General features: G+C 34.7%; 1 protein-coding gene and 1 non-coding gene across 6 annotated transcripts; both read left to right on the top strand.

The window, feature by feature from the left end:
- The first annotated feature begins 1,104 nt into the window (after positions 1–1,104).
- LOC131984152 (uncharacterized) lies at positions 1,105–14,416 on the top strand. 5 transcript variants are annotated; one of them, XM_059349042.1, is made up of 11 exons: positions 1,105–1,322; positions 1,453–1,574; positions 3,381–3,439; positions 4,855–5,139; positions 6,048–6,252; positions 6,368–6,421; positions 6,863–6,941; positions 8,066–8,210; positions 9,651–9,743; positions 13,069–13,262; positions 14,011–14,416. In XM_059349042.1, exons 1-11 carry the CDS (start codon positions 1,218–1,220, stop codon positions 14,158–14,160), a joined length of 1,491 nt encoding a protein of 496 aa, XP_059205025.1. In that variant the 5' UTR covers positions 1,105–1,217; the 3' UTR covers positions 14,161–14,416. The 5 variants fall into 5 exon arrangements, with proteins under 5 accessions (XP_059205025.1, XP_059205026.1, XP_059205027.1 ...); XM_059349043.1 differs by having other exon boundaries at positions 4,858–5,139; XM_059349044.1 differs by having other exon boundaries at positions 4,888–5,139.
- Positions 1,896–1,969, top strand: trnat-agu (transfer RNA threonine (anticodon AGU)). The gene has a single exon. It is a non-coding gene; the product is annotated as a tRNA-Thr (tRNA).
- Positions 14,417–21,810: the final 7,394 nt, after the last annotated feature.

A 21,810-nucleotide genomic window follows, 5' to 3' on the forward strand; every position in this document is an offset into this window, starting at 1 on the left:
TCAAGATTTGGTTGGATCATTAACAATGTTACATAAAACAGCAAATTATCCTTCAGTTAGTCATATCCCGTTTTCAATTACTGTCAGGAATCGTGGGAACATAAAATATTCAATATTTGTTTTGGTATCAAAATGACAAACATTGCTCTTTAGAGAAATCATTTGCAACTGATAATTCACATTTTGGAACACAATCAGGACCTGATTAATAAAAGGAGCAAGCAGATTGTTCTCATTTTCACTTTTTTTCCTAATCCTTTTCCCTGTTAATATTTTAAAAAAAAGTTGCACAATTCATGAAGCCAAAAGTCATGTAAAGTACACAAAGTACATTTACTCAAGTAAAGTACTTAAGTACAATTTTGATGTACTTTAGCCTTCTAGTAGAGTACTTCAATTATATAGGCCTACTTCTACTCCTCTAAATCTCAGAGGGAAATACTGTACTTTTTAATTCACCACATTTATTTGGTGACTTTTTTTTAAACTACAAGGAGTATATGAAATACATTAATACAGTAATTTACAGTAAATTAAACCACCTGATAGTATAAAAATTTAAAAAAAGCACTTTAGCAGTAGCTACAACATTTAAAAGTATCTAACATGTTACTGCACTAATATTAATAACTTAATATTAATATAATGTAGCAATTTAAGTGCCAATTTGGCTGCACACACTTTTACTTTTATATCTACATTTTCTTAATGTTACTTTAAAGCTTACTTTTACTTACATTTGTATTTTTAGTGTGCTTTCACTTGAAGAAGATTATTTTCCTGTGCTTATTATAAAGTTGAGACGAATTTATTGGTGGAATAAATGATATATATAATATTTAGCCTAATAAATCATTAAATGAATAATATATTTTTTTAAATAATAAAAATGGGAGTTCTATACATTATAGTATTCTATAGTATTTCATGTGGGGTAATTTTCCGTTTTCTGTAGAAATAGTTTCTTACATGTTCACCGCTACATTTGTGTGTTTCTAAAATATATTACGTAACTAAGAAACTGTTTCTATGGCAACATAAAGGAGTAGCGTCCCAGGTTACAACCACACTTATCGCGAGAAGTGACAGATTATTGACGAGATAAAGCCAAATAACACGTGTTTTGGTTGTGTTTAGTTAAAGTTAAACAAATACCGTATTTATTTGCTGGTATTATACACTAAAACGAGCGTCGTGACGATGATAGCCGCTTGAATATGTTTTCACATTGTTTCACATTCCCTTTTTTGAAGCAAGAAGATAGAAATGACGAAATGAAGATAGAAGTGACTTCCGCATCCGCTAAGTTTTCGATTTCGCGGGTCAGCACGAAGAAACTTCATGCGGTTTTGTATTTATATACAGTCTATGGGGAAGATGACACCCACAGTACTTTCATGATAACTTTAATCTTGTGTAATAACAAGTAGTTATTTCTTATTGTCGCGGCAGAGCATTAGATACACGAGCATGTCACTGCTGTCTGTGGTGGAGCAAGCTATCAAGTCCTGCAAAGCTGAGCAAGCCAAGATTAACGACAACATTCAACTGTACAGGGAAATATTACAGAGCTTGTAAGTACTGTTACATCCAAGTTATTGATCGTATTGTTCATCAGTGCTCACTATTCCACTTGTGTCGCCAGAGCAAACGTGCATAAATAAGCGGAATAGATGCAGATGCTTTCTTATGTTATTTTGCCCTCTCAGTCATTAAACGTCTCGTGTAAACTGGGCTTAAAGTTTTCTGAAATATCCACTGAAGTCCCAAAGATCAAAATTAATATGAGCTGTGTGCGGTATTTGTCAGAATACTACATTATCGGCATTTTATCTTTCAAACTTTAGGATATTTGATCACATAAGTTGAACATCTGGTCGATGATGCATTTATCTGGCGCTGTGGCTTAGTTGGTTAAAGCGCCTGTCTAGTAAACAGGAGATCCTGGGTTCGAATCCCAGCAGTGCCTTTTCCAGCACCCACAAGTTTCTTCTCTGTAAATATATGGAGCATGGTTAGGCACGCATACGTCCCGCACCCCTCATTTGAAGTGGCCCTTAGTACAACATCATGCATTTGAGCATGAAATCTTAAAAGTCCAGTGTAAAAATGCACAAAATTACGCAATTAATGTTGGTCTGCTGTTCTTCCACTGAAAAAAAAAGGAAATCACAGTAAGTGGTTAATTTTTATTTGCTTTAAACATTTTGTATTCCTATTTATACTGTTATACATGCATTTGAGCATGAAATATGTTAAGTTACTGCACTGTAAACATATTTAAAATTGCAGTTTCATCATATCTGGTTAAGTGCACGGTCCTATATGTGGCCCTGTGGTAGTGTCAATGAAAAATTGTGGCCCCCTCCAGCATTTAAGTTGCCCATCCCTGACATAGAGGAAAATGTCCTTCTCGGTATGTTAATGTGTGAGGTAAACTGAAAAGACAAAAAAAAAATAGACTTCTGACGAATTGTACCTTGAGGGGTAGGTTTGCAGTGCTAATGTTTCCTTATTGAAGATATATTTACACAAATGTTGGCTTATAACTAACTAAAATGTCCTTCAGATAACTGAAATCAAAAGACTCTGGTCATAATAATGATTTATAAATAAGAATTTAAAAAAAACAATCAGATATATTCTTATTTCTTACATTTATATGCCCCATAATCTTATCTAATCTACAAGCAACAAACTGATTCTCAGACACATAAAAAGTGTGCTGAGTGATGTAAGTATTATTTACATGGTGTGTGCTGTACTTAAAGATCTGTGACAAGTTTATATTATCTTTATATTGCCAAGCTCACTACATATCTTGGTCTTCAGTAACCAAATTTACGGGACACCTTCATCTAAATGATCGCATATATACTGTGTTTGGGTTAAAACATTTTTTAATTGGCTGATATATTGTAACATAAGATTTTTGAACTCCCACAAATTGATTTTGACCTGAAAAAACAACAACAATAATTTGTGGTAAACTGAAAGTTTCATACAGAGTTGTAACCAGGAATTTGCCTGTTTACACTTAAAGTCACATTTTGACTTAGTGTAACAAGTAATAATGATAATAATAATGATGCATTTTATTTGGAAGGCGTCTTTCTTTGCACTCAAGGACCCTGTACAAAAAAGATAGAAAAGAAACAGCAATAAAATACAATAAAATACACAGAATTAAGAACAATACAATACAATAGATTGGACAGGGTAATTGTCGTCAGAGGCAGTTTTAAACAGATGTGTTTTGAGTTGTGATTTGAGTAGGCTGTGCAAGTAATCCCACCACTCCCCCATTTGGTATTATATATTATTGTGACCTTAGTTTGCTTAGTCATCAATGTGTCATCACATTTTGTCTTTTCCTGCAGAACGCCACATCCAAAGACGGACCTTGATGAGTCAGAATGTGCAGATGCTGTTATAACAGGTAATTAAAGATGTGTTTGTCAGATGCAATGCTCATTCTACAAAAGAAAAAAGAATTGTAAATGAGTTAGTATCGCTAAAAATATTCTTTAAAAATGGGATAAAATGTCACATTGCAGTCCCTGTTCTAAATAATCACGCTTTTCTCTTGGATATTGTATATATAAAGAGATGTTGAGGTTAATTAAAGGTTAAATAGTATTTTTTTATTTTTTTTATTTTTATTTATTTATTCATTTTTAATTTGACTTCTTTTTTTTATATATATATTTATTTTATTTCCCACATTAAGCACTCACATGACAAACCAAAGAAATGGGGAAAAATAAAAAAATAGCACAGCACGCAGACAAGGAATACACCAAAAAAATAAAAAATAATAATAAAATAAAAATAAAATGAAAAACAGTAAGTTACCACTGTGTTACCTATACATCTTTCATTTACTGTCAGTCATTCAGTCATTTGTACAGATATATAAGGCCGTACAGTTTACATGGTGAAAAAAAATAGGGAAAAAAAAAAAGGGAAGGTAAGTGAAGTGAAGACTAACCAGCCAATAACTCTATAAAGGATCACCAAGTTTTGTGGAAACTCTCTTCCAAGCCTCGAAGAGTAAATCTGAGCTTTTCTAAAGCAAGGTGTTGCAAAACATCCCTCCTCCACATTGTATAAGAAGGTGGGATTACCTGTTTCCAGTTCAACAAAATCAGCCTACGGGCTAGTGAGTTTGTAAATCTGGCCACAATTAGATTAGATCCTGTGAGGGGGCTGTTCTCCCCTCTTCTAGTAATTTTTTTGGTAACACTTTAGATTAGGGAACACATATATATAATTAGTTGCTTATTAGCATGCAAATAAGTAACATATTGGCTCTTAATTAGTCATTATTAAGTAGTTATTAATGCCTTATTCTGCATGGCCTTATTATACAACCAGTAAGACATTAACTAAGAGTTTTCCCTCAATAACCTCAGAATTATTGCTTGTTAGTAGTAAGTAAGGAAGTTGTTGTATATGAGTTATGATCTTAATATGCTTTACTTTATATGGACTTTATAAGTATCTACCTAGCGGTGAACGAAACCATGGAAACGGCAAATAGCCACCTTCTTGGATGAGGATTGGTAGATTGTAATGTCAATCATTACTCTAGCATATTGAGATCGTAACTCATATACAACAACTTCCTTACTTACTATTAATAAGCAATAATTCTGAGGTAATTGAGGGAAAACTCCTAGTTAATGTCTTACTGGTTGTATAATAAGGCCATGCAGAATAAGGCATTAATATCTACTTAATAATGACTAATTAAGAGCCAATATGTTACTTATTTGCATCCTAATAAGCAACTAATTAATGTTGAATATGTGTTCCCTAATCTAAAGTGTTACCATTTTTTTTTTTAAACAGTAGCCACATGTTTGCATGCTGCTACCTTCACAGACACAGATACCTCACCAAGGGAGAAAGAAGATATGGAATTGCTTGAGCGAGCTCTGGACAAAGCACTTCGGGTCCGCACCGGCACCGAATCTTCTAAAAACAGACAGACTGCACCTGGAAAAGGACCCGGCACCACAGCTGTCACATCCAAAACGGCAACGCAGGCATCTGAAGCCTCTAAAGGAAACACGGCAACCGCCAGATTAACCTCTAAATCAGCCGGTCTTGAGAAAAAGGAGCACAAAAAGTCTGGTACGTCAGTGTGCTTCACAATCCTAAAAACTGCAGAATAGGGGTGTGCCATATCGTATCGTTCACGATAAAACCGGTATATTTTTTTTATGGGTAAAAAAAATGCATATCATGATATTAGCAACATTCCTACTTCTTGACGTAGTCTCATGTGCTGCGCTAACGTCACATTTCAAGCTACTGAAAGTATATTTACACTATTCATAATTTAAAGGTATTTTGCGTTGCTGTTGCTCAGCAGAGTGTCAAAATAAGATGCTTTAAATAAAACATACTAGAACACTTATTCTTCTTTACAGTTATTCATTGAAATAGGCAACGATAAGATCAGTGTATATGATGGAATAGTGGCATTAGAATTCGTGAGAGGCACTAAATTTGGGCTTTTATTTAAAAAAAAATTCTCCAGAGGGGCATCATGCCCCCAGACCCTGTTGATGGTTATTTTTAATTATTTGCTAAAACTCGAGATACAAAAGTATTTTTTTTGTATTTGGCAACTGTTGGGATAATCACCAATGAAAGAAGGAAACTTAAATACACAATAAAAAAAAAACATGGTACAAATACGACATAAGTAAATAAAAATAAATAATAAAATAATAAATAATAGAAATAAGAATACGGATGGGGGAGAATAAATATAAAACCAACCATACACTGCATATAAATGCATTAACACTGTTGGGACATTTTAGATTTATGATTGGTTTTGGTTTTTTAATTTATACAGACTAAAATATCATATTTTCTATATAATTTTCAGTATTTTGTAATTTCGTCAAGAATATCGTTATCGCAAAAAATACCCTGAAATATCATGATAATTTTTAAGGGACATATCGCCCACCCCTACTGCAGAACCATAATTTATAGGTGCATGATTTAGAACTGTCCTCTCTCTTTAGGTGGGATTGTGCATCACCAGTCTACAAGGAAATCACAGCAGGCTGTCTCAGCGTCTGGCTCTCTTGATCGGGGTCAGGTACACAAGACTATGAGAAGCAAAGTGCTGAGTGGAAATGATCCAAGCAAAGCTGCAGCTATCCCCTCTCCTTCAAATATATCAGATAAACAGGAGTCTGGAGCTCACAGTTTACCTCAACACAGTGGGTAGGTTTTAAAACAACTGGAGCATAAAGAAAACCACACTTTGTTCATTATAGTAGGAAGGTGGTGGACATTTGCATGCTGTGTTATTATAATCATTCTGTTTGCTTTACGGCAGGAAAGCTTCTGATCAAACAGCAGAATGGAAATCTCTGAGGAGCAAGAAGAACAGGTGGCCAAAACCAGTCCGTTAACCCTCCTTTAAATCATTTTTTTCAGCATTACCTCATCTATATGTCCTGATAATTCATTTTTAACTTTGACTTTCTTGATCAAAATGTTGAACCCAAAAGAAACAAAGGAAAACATAAAATCTGATCTTGGAAATCATGTTTCAAAACACAGAATTTTAAATATTGCAAATATGAATACAGGTTGCAAATATTACATATAACAGGTGAAATGAGGATAATATCTAGTTTAATATTTTTTACTAAATATATTTGACAATATCTCCGGAAGCTGATGGAGAGGCTCAATGTTGCTTCATTTTTATGTCTTCACGTCATGAAGAAGTAATGTGCCGGTGGTTTCATGGATAATATTGTGAAAAATTATTCAGCGGAATCCACAGTGGGCACTAAGTTTCCCTTTCTACTCTGTCTGTCTTTAGGTTATGGGACAAAGTGGTTGACCTACAAAGGAAACCTGTGCCTGGGAGGAGTCACTTTATGGAGAGAATGAGAGCGACGGTATCCTTCCTTTTTCTCGTGAAGTCTGTCACAATGGGCTGGCAAATGTTTTGGCAAAAAACGGCAAATGGCAAATTCATTATCATATTCTTTTTTAGGTGGCTAAAATACTTTTTGCAGCCGCCCACTATGCATGAATACCTCATACAATCCCACTTTCATAAACCAAACTCTCTCTAATACACTAACATTCCTCTAAGTCAGGGATGGGCAACTTAAATGCTGGAGGGGGCCACAGTTTTTCATGGACACTACCACAGGGCCACATATAGGACCGTGCACTTAACCAGATATGATGAAACTGCAATTTTAAATATGTTTACAGTGCAGTAACTTCACATATTTCATGCTCAAATGCATGTTTAACAGTATAAATAGGAATACAAAAGGTTTGAAGCAAATAAAAAATAACCACTTACTGTGATTTCTTTTGTTTTCAGTGCAAGAACAGCAGACCAACATTAATTGCAAGAAGTAATTTTGTGCATTTTTACACTGCACTTTTAAGATAAGGAAAAAAAGATTTAAAATTACATTTTAAGTTGGACTAAAGGACCAAAAAAGACACAAAATAACTAAGAAAGACACAAAATGACTAAAATAAGACACAAAATGACACAAAAAAAGACACAAAATGACCAAAAAAAGACACAAAATAACTAAGAAAGACACAAAATGACTAAAATAAGACACATAATGACAACAAAAACAAAGACACAAAATGACACAAAAAAAAGACACAAAATGACAAAAAAAAGACACAAAATGACAAAAAAAAAGACACAAAATAACTAAGAAAGACACAAGAAAGACACAAAAAACATTTTTCATGCTTAAATGCATGTATAACAGTATAAATAGGAATACAAATAAAAAATAACCACTTACTGTGATTTTTTTTTTCAGTACAAGAACAGCAGACCAACATTAATTGCAGGAAGTAATTTTGTGCATTTTTACACTGCACTTTTAAGATTTCATGCTCAAATGCATGTAGTTGTACTGAGGGCCACTTCAAGTGAGGGTGCGGGCCGTATGTGGCCCCCGGGCCTCCAGTTGCCCATCCCTGCTCTAAGCAGTCTGACAGCGTGTTGTCCTTGACCCTGCCTCTCTCACCCCTTCAGTTCCCAGAGGATTGGCCATGTGGTTGCCCAGATCAGACCAGGGATCTGATCAACAGACTGACTCACCGAGGCCGTGACCTCATCCGGCAGTGGCAGACACAGGAGTTTCTGGCCAAACAGGCACCAGAAGTGGCCTCAGAAATGGGTAAAAGCCTGAACACATGACGCATGCATACACAAAATGAGGAGTGGAGGAATGTGGAGAAATAAATGTGACTGATGACACAAGTGTGTGGGTGAGAAAATTATAATTTGGGAGGAAAAAACTGCACAGGGAGCTGGCAGGAAGTGGCTCTCTGACAGCTCTTCAGACGGATATATCAGTCTCTGCCAATCATGCTCCAGACCCTGAAATGAGCATTGAGATATTTTACAACTGCGCTGACTGCAAACATGAGACTAATTGACACAGTGCAATGATGCAAGACAACTCCACTGTCCCCTGTAAAAATGTTGCTGGTGAAATTATGTTCAGGGTTGGTACGGGTGCTTGAAATCCTTGAAAATGCTTGAATTTTAATGTTGTTTTCAAGGTTTGAAAAGTGCTTGGAATTTGGATAAAGTGCTTAAAATTGTATCTGCATTTCTTTAACAACAAAATCCTATAGAAGAGAAATGTAATTAGTTGGAGAACCTGAAATGAAAACGTAAAATAATCATTTTCAGTATGCATGTATTCGAAGAAGAAATATGTAATTTACCACAGCTGTAAGATGCTGGAAAAGCTTGAAAATGGACCTTGAAATCCTTGAAAATGCTTGAATTTTAATGTTGTGTTTTCAAGGTTTAAAAAGTGCTTGGATTTTGGATAAAGTGCTTGTAAATGCTTGAAATTCTCACTGTATTTCTCTTGCAATCTGACTATATCCATCTATAGACTATAGATAATCACATGTTCAATGTAAAAAATAATGAGTAGCCTATCTGAAATGAAGACCGTTCCTCCTGACCAAAAAATAGATGTAAAAATGACTAAAAAAGACACAAAATTACAAAAATAGTTGCAAAAATGACCAAAAAATGACACAATATTGTCGAAATAGAAACAAACTGACCAAAAATAGATGTAAAAATGACCAAAAAAGACACAAACTGACCAAAAATAGATGTAAAAATGACCAAAAAAGACACAAACTGACCAAAAATAGATGTAAAAATGACCAAAAATGACCAAAAAAGACACAAACTGACCAAAAATAGATGTAAAAATGACCAAAAAAGACACAAAATGACCAAAAATATATGTAAAAATGACCAAAAAAGACACAAAATTACCAAAAATACAGCCATGGAAAAAAGTATTAGACCATTGCTCCTAAAAGTGTAATACTATCACTGTTGGTATGGTTCAGTGAAATCTCCCCCTTTTATTATGTAAGTACTCATCTAAAACATGCAATTTACAACAGGTGTAAGATACTGGAAAAGCTTTAAAGTCCTTGAAAAATGCTCAAATTTGACCACTGCTAAAGTGTACGAAGCCTGTAATTTACACAGTGCAATGAAGCGAAACAACTCCACTGTCCCCTGTAAAAATGTTGCTGGTGAAATTATGTTGTTTTTTTTGTCATGTACTTCTATACAGGTGGATACAGCAAGTCTGACTCCTCACTGACACTTGAAAGGTTGCAGAAATCAGCAGCACATCTCCATGAAGTTGCACACCAAGTGAAACAAGGTAGGAAATAATCCTGTTTCACTTAACTTTTCAAACCACGTGTTCCTTCTAAAAGGGGGACACTAAAGTCTAAATCAGGGATGTCTTTTTTGGTAATTTTGTGTCTTTTTTTAGTAATTTTGTGTATTTTTTGGGTACATGAACACATCTCTTGAAAACAAAAAATATGTAAAGTAGTGCTTTTATATGATTCTTTGTGGAGAATCCCTGTTTTACAGATCTGTAACAAACCAATCAATTATCTATCAGTGTTAGTGAAAAAAATAATATTTTGCTGAGGACAGACCTGAAAAGATGTTAAGTGAGTAAATTGAGGACCAACATTTTTTTTTTTTTTTTTTTTAACTATTTATTGGTTTTTGGTTTTGTGTTAATATAACAACATCCAGCAACCAAAACTTCACAAACATATGGCAGCAAGGAAATAATAATCAAAATATCAATAATACTGAAAAGGACCAAAACAAATGAATAATCAAATAAATGTAGATAACAAAAAATAAATAACAAAAACATATAAATAAAATGAAAATAAATAAATAAATAAATAATTAATTAAACTGTGACGAGTATTCTTACATTCTTACAGGTTAACCAACATTTTTTTGGTCAAAATATGACTGAAGTTGTTCATGTTTATGAATATTTTTGCACTCTCTTCCATCATAGGAATAACATGTATGGATTTTTGAAAATGGACGTAGTTTCAGTTATGTGAAGGCGTTCTTGAGCAGAAGAAAATACATATAACAGTATAAATAGGAATACAAAAGGTTTGAAGCAAATAAAAAATAACCAATTACTGTGATTTCTTTTTTTTTTCCAGTGCAAGAACAGCAGACCAACATTAATTGCAGGAAGTAATTTTGTGCATTTTTACACTGAACTTTTAAGATAAGAAAAAAAGATTTAAAATTACATTTTATGTTGGACTAAAGGACCAAAAAAGACACAAAATGACCCAAATAAAAGACACAAAATGACAAAAAAAGACACAAAATGACAAAAAAGACACAAAATGACAAAAAAAAGACACAAAATGACTAAAAAAAGACACAAAATGACTAAGAAAGACACAAAAAGACACAAAATGACTAAAAAAAGACACAAAATGACTAAGAAAGACACAAAAAGACACAAAATGACTAAAAAAAGACACAAAATGACTAAGAAAGACAGAAAAAAGACACAAAATGACTAAAATAAGACACAAAATGACTAAAATAAGACATAAAATGACAAAAAAAAGACACAAAATAACTAAGAAAGACACAAAAACATTTTTCATGCTTAAATGCATGTTTAACAGTATAAATAGGAAAACAAGAAGTTTTCAAGAAGTTGTTCATGTTTATGAACATTTTTGCACTCTGTTCCATCATAGGAATAACATGTATGGATTTTTGAAAATGGGCGTAGTTTCAGTTATGTGAAGGCGGTCTTGAGCAGAAGAAAATACATTATTAAAAAGATTTATGCCACAGCACAGTCTTGCATAATGAAGAGCACATTGGTGGAGAAATCATGAGCGTGTGTTTGAATTATCAAGTCTGGGTGTCAGGGTATCACTCATTCACTACCTGCACTATGTTACATGGTATCATTTCCATGACCTCCAACGATACTGTTTATAATGAAGCTGAATGCTCAGAGATTTTCCATTCACACCTCTCAGATGACCGTATCACCTTCAGGGAGCGACTTTTGTTTATGTTGAGCTGTTATAGCTCCAGTGCAGCACAAGCATGTGGCTAAAGCCAGTGTGAGAGAGAAGTTTCCAGTCGTTTCTAGCTCCCTGCTTTAGCCCACACACTCCATCTTGTGTTGTGAGTGCACGCATCCAATCTAGCGTCCAAGTTCCAGCAAGTATTTCATGTCAGAGTTTTTATTTTCAAGAGAGGGATTAATCGTTTTATTGGATTTTAACAGCATTTGAAAAATGATTGCGATGAGAAATTATTTTGTTAAAAACGAAAATAAAATAAAGAGAAGAAAAAAAATTTAATTAAATTTTTTTTTTAATTAAATATCAAAATCACATCCTTGCAAAAGCATTTACACTCTCTATTGCATCATTTTATCATTTAACATGTTTTTATTGAAATGTTTATACTTTTGACAACCTTAAACCGAATAATTTATTTATATCACATGGCAGCAATTCAATACATTTATGTAGACATGTTGATGGCGACCTGCTGAAGTTCAAAGCGAGCATCAGAATCCAATCCACTTTGTTTATATAGCACAATTTTAGCAAACACAAGGTTTCCAAAGTGCTGCACAAACAATAAATAGATAACATAATACAAAGAGATGTAGTAAACAATAGAACAGTAAAATGCAATAAGATAAAATAAATTAAAAGTGGGATAAAAATAAATAAAATAAAATGTACTGCCCGCACAAAATAAAATATGCATGTATACAAATAAAAACAATAAATAAAACAAAAAATCATAAAATCAAGAATGGGGAAGAAATGTAATTTAAGTATTTTAGAGTATTTCAGAAACTGCTGATCTACTGGGGTTTTCACACACTACCATCTTTAGGGTTTACAGAGAATTGTCAGAAATAATACTTTTTAAAAAACTTTATTTATATAGCACCTTTTAAAAACATCAGTTTACAAAGTGCTTCACCAGAGAGCAGTTAATAGTATTTCATGTCAGAGAGTTTTTATTTTCAAGAGAGGGATTAATCGTTTTATTGGATTTTAACAGCATTTGAAAAATGATTGCGATGAGTAGCTGCATTTCTTTAACAACAAAATCCTATAGAAGAGAAATGTAATTAGTTGGATAACCGGAAATGAAAACGTAAAATAATCATTTTCAATATGTATGTATTCGAAGAAATATGTAATTTACCTCATCTGTAAGATTCTGGAAAAGCTTGAAAATGGACCTTGAAATCCTTGAAATGCTTAAATTTTAATGTTGTGTTTTCAAGTCCAAGTTCCAGCAAGTATTTCATGTCAGAGAGTTTTTATTTTCAAGAGAGGGATTAATTGTTTTATTGGATTTTAACAGCATTTGAAAAATGATTGCGATGAGTGTAGCGTGCTAACGAGCTAATGCAGCCTCTCCATCCTGGCGTATGGAAAATGAAAATAGAGCCGCAGTGAAACCTCAGTGCCAGATCAGTACTTTCAGATCCCCCCTCCCCGTGACGCCGGGGTTTTAAAGCCGTCTATCCTGACGCGGCGAGGCGAGGGCCTAGCTATTTAAAGCTATTTAAAGCTGAGGCAGCAGAGCAGAAAAACGTTTTAGGGTACGGTTGCTCACGCTCACGCTCTAAAAATAACCGTATTTTCCGTCAGAGTGGGAAGCATGGGATCGATGGAGGCCAGAGGGAGGTTGTCTTTGCCCCACGGGGGCAGATGGTGTGTGGGGAGACGGGATGGTTGCCCCCCTGCCCCCGACGATAACCTACAGGACGGAGGCAGAGCTCCGAGAGTTTGAGCAGCTGAGGACGAGGCTGGCTCTGCTGCAACAGGAGACTTCCATAGAGCAGGTGAGGGGTTTACACTTCAAGCACCTTGTAAAATAACAGTTCATCAAATACCTGATTATGCTAATCAGTTAGAGCAGGGGTCTCAAACTTGCGGCCCACGGGCCAATTGTGTCCCTCGTGACGATATTCTGTGGCCCCCACCTTGATATGAAAGTTTAATGTGAGTTTTATATGAATGGCACTGTACAGTGTTGTGTGTGGAAGGTCCCTTTAATTACTTTTTTTTGGTAATTTTGTGTCTTTTGTAGGTAATTTTGTGTCTTTTTGGTAATTCTGTGTCTTTTTTTTGGTAATTTTGTGTCTTTTTTTTGGTAATTTTGTGTCTTTTTTTAATTATTTTGTGTCTTTTTTGGTAATTCTCTGTCTTTTTTTTAGTAATGTTGGGTTATTTTTTGGTAATTTTCTGTCTTTTTTTAGTAATGTTGGGTTATTTTTTGGTAATTTTCTGTCTTTTTAAAATCATTTTGTGTCTTTTTTTAGTAATTTTGTGTCATTTTGGGGTCATTTTGTGTCTTTTTTTGTCATTTTGTGTCTTTTTTAAGTAATTTAGTTTTTTTCTGTCATTTTGTGTCTTTTTTTGTAATTCTGTCTTTTTTTGGTCATTTTGTGTCTTTTTTTGGTCATTTTGATGCTGCCTCCAATTTGAGTTTGAGACCCCTGAATTAGACGGTCTCTGTGTTCTGTTCTGAGTAGCAGTCAATACCTACTAAGAAATAATATGCTGACAGTCTCTTCTTTTACGTGACAGGCTCTGCTGGACACTCTGTCCCCCCAGCTCTCATCTATAGAACCTGGACCTGGATGTCCCGACGTCACTGTGCTGAGACACATGTACTCCCTGCTGGGGGAGGGAGGGCAGCGTTTCCCTGCCGTAGTCCTGGACTCTGAGACAGACTGACGACACAACATAGTACACTGAGTTACCAGTTTAAAGTATAAAATCTGCTTTACACTTCCTCTTTACAGACTTAAGAAAAATACAATACTACCTCTCAGTATAATGTGATCCAGTGTAAGTGAGGTTGTCACGAAACCAGAAGATTAAACTTCGATACAATAAAAAATTCAACACTTCAACACCCCCCCACCCCATCCCCCTTTTTGGCTTCTGTACTTTTACTTTATCACTACTATCAAAATGCAGATATTGCATCATTTTCTTTTTGTTATTAAACTTTTTATTTGAAGAAAAACAAAACAGCACATACATGTTGTTCTACATTTTGTAAACATATCAAGTATTTTCATCAAAACATAAAAAGAAATACAATGGTTTAAAAACGAAAAGAAAATAAATAGATTATTAAGCATTTTAACTCTCTATTGCATCATTTTGTAAACATGTTGTATTGAAATGTTTATACTTTTGACAACCTTAAACCGAATAATTGATTTATATCACATGGCAGCAATTCAATACATTTATGTAGACGTGTTGATGGCGACCTGCTGAAGTTCAAAGCGAGCATCAGAATCCAATCCACTTTATTTATATTGCACACTTTTAGCAAACACAAGGTTTCCAAAGTGCTGCACAAACAATAAATAGATAACATAATACAAAGAGATGTAGTAAACAATAGAACAGTAAAATGCAATAAGATAAAATAAATTAAAAATGGGATAAAAATAAATAAAATAAAATGTACTGCCCGCACAAAATAAAATATGCATGTATACAAATAAAAACAAAAAAAATCCCAAAAAAAATCATAAAATCAAGAATGGGGAAGAAATGTAATTTTAGTATTTTAGAGTATTTCAGAAACTGCTGATCTACTGGGGTTTTCACACACTACCATCTTTAGGGTTTACAGAGAATTGTCAGAAATAATACTTTCTTTTTAAACTTTATTTATATAGCACCTTTTAAAAACATCAGTTTACAAAGTGCTTCACCAGAGAGCACTTAATTATAACGAGAATGATGCCATGAGGCTAAAAACATTCTTACATTAAAAGAAAAACAATAAGAGAGAGCAGGAACAATCACAAGACGTTCTCAGAGACACAGAAAACAAAAAGTAAAAGGAGTAAAAAAGTAAAAAGTGAAGAAGTAAAAAGGAGTGGTGAGATGGACAGCATTACATAAAAGCAAGTCTATAAAAGTGGGTTTTAAGAAGTGATTTAACAGAAGTTACTGACTCTAAGTGCCTTATCTCCTCTGGCAGCTCGTTAAAAAAGTCCCGCTCACCTTTGGTTTTCAGTTTTGACTTTGGAACGGTCAGAAGAACCCGAGGATCTGAGGACGCGGGTCGGCTCGTATGGAGTTAATAATTCTGTTAAATAGCTAGTAGCCAGACATAAAAGAGCTTTGAAAGTGAGCAGTAAAATCATGAAATCAATCCTAAAACCAACAGGGAGCCAGAGCAAAGAAGCTAAAATCAGGGTGATGTGATGTCGTCTGTTAAAACCGGTAAGAAAAAGAAGAAAAAAGAGAAAATATCCAGTGAGCAGCAGTTCTCTGGGCCAAAATACCTTGTTGGAGAATGGCCAGACTGGTTCGAGATGATAGAAAAGCAACAGTAACTCAAATAACTCTCGTTACAACCAAAGTAAGCAGAAAAGAATCTCTGAAAACACAACACATCCAACCTTGAAGCAGATGAAAACACCACCACTTTATTAGGTACACACTTCACCTACTAAAGTGGCTGGTGAGTTTACTTCTCTGACACTATCAAGAGAACTCGAACAAGTTTACAAAAATAAAATCAGTAACAAGACCGTTACATCAGATTGCCTTAAGACAGGGGTCTCAAACTCAAATGACCTGGGTGCCGCTGGAGGCAGTATCAAAATGACCAAAAAATGACACAAAATTACTAAAAAAAGATACAAAATGACAGAAAAAAACCCAAATTACTTAAAAAAAAAGACACAAAATGAGTACTGCTACTACACTGTAAAAAAAAATCTGTTTAATTTACGGTAAAATGTGTGTGTGCTGTGCTGTTTGTTTGTTTTTTCCCTTTTTTTGTGTTTTGTTATGTAAGTGTTTTTTTGTGGGGGGGAAAAAAAATAAAAATATTAAAAAAATAAAAATATAAAAAAAATAAAAATAAAAAATAATAATTTACGGTAAAATACCGGCAGCTGTGGTTGCCAGAACTTCAATGTAAGAAATACAGTGAGAGTATGTAAATGTAAATATCAGCAAAAAAACTGTAATTTATACTGAATAATCCCATTACTTTCAGGATAATTGTGTCATCATGGTATTTCTCCATTCATTTTACATGAAAATTGTTTATTTTTACAGCACAACTGTGTGTTTTCTACAGTTTATGACAGTAGCATTTAAAGTTTTATGCTATTCTTTGATTTACAGTAATTAAAAGTACTACGGTGATGTACAATGTTCAATTTTACGACCTATTTCTGATGCAATTTGACAGTGTTTTACTGTCATTTCTACAAACATTTTTTACAGTGTACCTCTTTATAGGAATATTTAATTATAATATTTGATATTAAAAATGACCAAATTTGTATTCACAAAGATTTTTTTTTTTTTTAAAACGCAGTAACAATTTATATATATTAACATGTAATTACTACATTATTGTCATTCCCGTTGGTCTTTAATTTGAACAGCGTAGGTTTTATTTTTCTAATAATTTAATGCTGTTTCTGTGCTTGAAATTATACTTTGATTTATATTCCTGTTGTATTATTGCATTACATGACAATTATTATGGAGAATAATGGAAAAAACTGAACCCGAGGTCAGTGATGGAGCTCTTGCAGCACAGAGTGTACCAGCAGGTGGCACTCCTCTCACAGGAGAGGTCCCCATAGAAAACACTGGCAGGTGACTAATGTGAAGCTTGTTTAGTTGCATCAAAAGCAATCAATAAATTGCCAGTTGGATTCAGTCCCTGACCTGGAATTACATGTGGAAATAAGACCAGTTTAAAAAATAAAAAAAATTAAGCAATTTTAATATGCTGTATGACTGTTGGCCTGCTGGTCTTTGGAACAATGGAGGCGTTTCATCTGATTTTTAATCCTGTCTTTCACCGAAAGCAGCATGGACACCAGGACTTCAGGCTCATCGCCCATGTGTCCAATTTCTTCCGATTGCAAATCAGGCTTTGCAGGGTGATAATAATTGTGTTTGTTAGTCATGAGACAGCCCTGCAACCTTTCCATAATGTTTCCCCTCATGGTGTGATTGAAAAAGACACAAAATTACTAAAAAAAAGACACAAAATGACTGAAAAAACACTAAATTACTTCAACAAAGAAAAAAATGACCAAAACAAGACACAGAATGACCAAAAAGACACACAATTATTTAAAAAAATTTTTTTTTAAAAATACACAAAATTACCAAAAAAAGTAATTATAGGGAACCTTCCACACACAACACAGTAAAGTGCCATTCATATAAAACTCACACTCACATTAAAAAAAGACACAAAATGACCAAAAAAATACACAAAATTACTAAAAAAAGACACAAAATTATTTTAAAAATACACAAAATTATTTTAAAAATACACAAAATTACCAAAAAAAGACACAAATCTACTCAAAAAAGACACAGAATTACCAAAAAAGACACAAAATGATTAAAAAAGAAACACAATTAACAAAAAAAAAGACAGAATTACCAAAAAGACACAAAATTATTTTTAAAAAGACACAAAATGTCCAAAAAAAGACACAAAATGACTGAAAAACACACAAAATTACTTAAAAAAGAAACAAAATGACCAAAAAAGACACAAAATTACAAAAAAACACACAAAATTATAAAAAAAAGACACAAAATGACCAAAAAAAGGAATTAAAGGGACCTTCCACACACAACACGGTAAAGTGCCATTCATATAAAACTCACATTAAACTTTCATATAAAGTCTTTCACCGAAAGCAGCATGGACACCAGGACTTCAGGCTCATCATCCATGTGTCCAATTTCTTCCGACTGCAAATCAGGCTTTGCAGGGTGATAATAATTGTGTTTGTTAGTCATGAGACAGCCCTGCAACCTTTCCATAATGTTTCCCCTCATGGTGTGTTTGATTCCAACGCCAGGCTTTCATAACCTGACATACATAGAATGATGAATAACACGTATGGAGCCAATATGATATCTGTGATCTGAGAAAAATTAGTAAGCGTAGTTTTTGCCCGCCTCAGATGTTGTGTGAGGGCGTAGAGGAGATGCGGCAAGACTTGGAGCGGCCTTCGAGGCTCGTGCCCACAGATGACGTGCGGATAGCAGGGGGCTGTGCCAGACTGGGCAACAGGTGGCGCTGGGTTCACACAGCAGGCCGTGGGTGTTTGAGCCCTGCTGCACCAACCCTCACGGCTACACAAACGTGGGGACGTGCACACTCAAAAGCCGGCTGAGTCATAAAGACGCCCGGGGGGCTGGCTCTCTGTATGCTGCAAGCTGGAAATGGCATGTTTCCCTCGAGGAGAGGAATAAAAAGATTATAAAGGGGAGATTCAGCTTCATGTTGTGAGCTGTGTCTAAAACAACAGAATCACAACGAGAGCAGCTCAAGTCAGGAATGCACTCATACACTGTAAAAAAAAATAAGATAAACAATAGCTAGTCAATAAGATTGAGGCAACAGATTGCACACAATATTATTAATTAAATCTAACTACGTTACAAGTTGAGTTGATAACAACAGGAAGTGCCTGTCAATTAAAAACGGACTAATTCTATTGTGTTGGATTCATTCAAAATTCTCTTGATTTAGAATTACAAACACATAAAGATTATATTTAATGTGATCAAAATAAGTAGATTAAATTACTGTAGATAATAGTAGATTAAAGTTACTGGTAACGCTTTATAATAAGGTCCTTAATAACCATTAATTAACAAGTAATAAGGCATTGTTCTCGCTTTAGATCCGGTAGTTGCAAAAAGCATAGTTAACTTATAATAGATGAGCAATAAAGTATATTTTAATATCAATAAGCAAACAAAATAAGATTAATAAAGGCATGGCAAAGACATAATGGGTGGGTCATGGGTGTTTGTAATACCATTATTAACACTTATATAAGCTTATAAACACATAATAATGTTAATAAGCATCTTGTAAGGACTTACAAGGGCCTTATTACTTGTTAATTAATGGTTATTACAAGGACCTTAATATAAAGCGTTACCAAGTTACTTAAACAACTGCCTCAAAATCAAGGACGTATTTTTATTTGATACATTTTACCAAATATATTAAGTAAAATGAAATGACTACAGAATAATTTATTACAGTGTATGTTTGCAAGATTTTCAGCTAACTGTAGGGAACTGTGGCAATATGCTGCACGGCTTCTCGTCTTCTGCAGTCTTGGATCAGTGTGTGTGTGTGAAGGGAGCGAAGGAGGAGGTAAGGAAGCATCCTAGAGATCACGTCAACACTACACACAGGTCCCACAGGGAGTGGCGCCTACGCAACTCAGCCTTCCTTTGACCTGCATACATCAGCTGCTGCCTGGATCTGGCTGTCACTAGCAGAGCTCTTCCACTCCCACAGCGTGGCCCGGCCCTGCCCAGGTTACCCATGTCTCACGCGTTGGTCCCATTTTTCTCACGCCTCTCTTTGTCACAGGATGGAAACATCCCCGTCCCTTTCACTTTCCAATGGGACAAGCTTCATTTTCTTTCCCATGCGCTGAAGGCCGCACGTACTCTCACACAGAAAGTCTTTTCTTTGTCGTACACATTCCTTCCTACTTGTTCACTTTTTTCACCCTTTTTGATTTTCACTCTTTCTTTCTTTTTTTTGTTTTTTTTTTGCCTCAATCCACCGCAGTGCCGGAGTCCAAGTACAAATCCACAGAAACCGAACAGTGCTACCAAGAATCCACTTCTCTCCTTCAAATGCCCATTGAACATCTCTTTTCTCCCGCGCCCCGCCCCTCACAAACACATTCCTCACTTCCCCTCTTTTTACTCCTCTTTTGCTCATGTACAGCTCTGTTGCAGACAGAGTGAGCTACAGCAGGGATCGTTAAGTCAGCGTGGTCATCCGTTAGGCTGCATTAAGGCCCTTTATTTGATTTTCCTCCCACCATTCAGCCCATCTCAGCCAGCTTTCTCCGTCAAGTTGATTTTTTCTGTCAAGGGAAAGAACGCAGCGTCTAAACTAAGGAGCAGCTCTCTTGTTCCTATGGAGGCATGTGTGGAATTAATTACAAAATATTCATTATCATCATCAACCATTGTTTATTAAGCTCCTTCAAAACACTGCTCTCATTAAATTCAATTCAATTCAAGTCTACTTTTATAGCCCAGAATCACATATCAAAAAATTTGCCTTGAAGGGCTTTGCAGACACATTAAAAACAGGCTAGAAGGATAAACAATAAACATATTGCCAGTGTCAATAGTTAGAGAGCTGGTCGGCCAATGGTTGATATATAATGCTGATATCATCTTGTGTTTGTTTATTTTTGCATCTGATCAAATACAACAAACACAAGATGATATCAGCATTATATATCAACCATTGGCCGACCAGCTCTCTAAATATTGACATTGGCAATATATTTATTGTTTATCCTTCTAGGCTGTTTTTAATGTGTCTGCAAAGCCGAGACAAAAAAAATGCTGAATCTAAAATAACATTTCACACTGTTATTGTCTGCATTGTAGTAAATTTACATTGCAAGTACAGTCATTAAAAAAATGATTAGACCATTTTTTCTTCAATTTCTTGTTCATTTTAATGCCTGGTACAACTAAAGGTACATTTATTTGGACAAATATAATGATAACAACAAAAAAATAGCGTTTAATTTAGGAGCTGATATCTAGACATTTCCATGGTTTTCTTGATAATAACCAAAATAAATCAAGAAAACCATGGAAAGTGTCTAAATATCAGCTCCTAAATTAAACTCTTATGAGCTATTTTTTGTTGTTATCATTATATTTGTCCAAATAAATGTACCTTTAGTTGTACCAGGCATTAAAATGAACAAGAAAGCAAGGAGAAAACAAGGGTGGGCTAATATTTTTTTCCATGACTGTATCTTCTAAGTGCTTCTAAGTCTTCTAAGTAACCCTAACCCTAACCCAAAAAACAAACTTTATAAGAGTGCAAATAGCAGAAAATTTACAAAAACTAATCTTCTTTGTGAGCACACCCACTCGATCTACCACTTCTTAAAATCACTGTTCTCCTCATTGTAGGTAACAGTCACACTTAATTTTAAAAAGAAGCTCTGAAAGAAAAATGGATAAAATGTTGCCATAGCAAATCCAGTAATGCCTGAAGAAAAAAACAAAAAAACACAGACATTCAGCTGTATACACACATTTATCCTCACCTAACGTAGCTTTCCAGTCGTGGAGGGGCGAGATAAGCAAGTTTAGGAGAGGAGAGCTGTCTTGATTGATTTTCTTTTCATGGCAGAGAGAGATGCCGGGGGATTAACTACTACTAGGTTGCCTTCCATGCAGAAAGGACTGGCACCCGCAGTGTGCGTGGGTGGGAAGCAGTGGGGGCTGCCTGGGTTTTTCACGAGTGTATTTCTGTCACATGTGGGCATATTCATTAGTCTATTTACA

The sequence above is a fragment of the Centropristis striata genome, chromosome 13, assembly GCF_030273125.1.
Source record: "Centropristis striata isolate RG_2023a ecotype Rhode Island chromosome 13, C.striata_1.0, whole genome shotgun sequence".
In the NCBI taxonomy this organism is placed as follows: Eukaryota; Metazoa; Chordata; class Actinopteri; order Perciformes; family Serranidae; genus Centropristis; species Centropristis striata.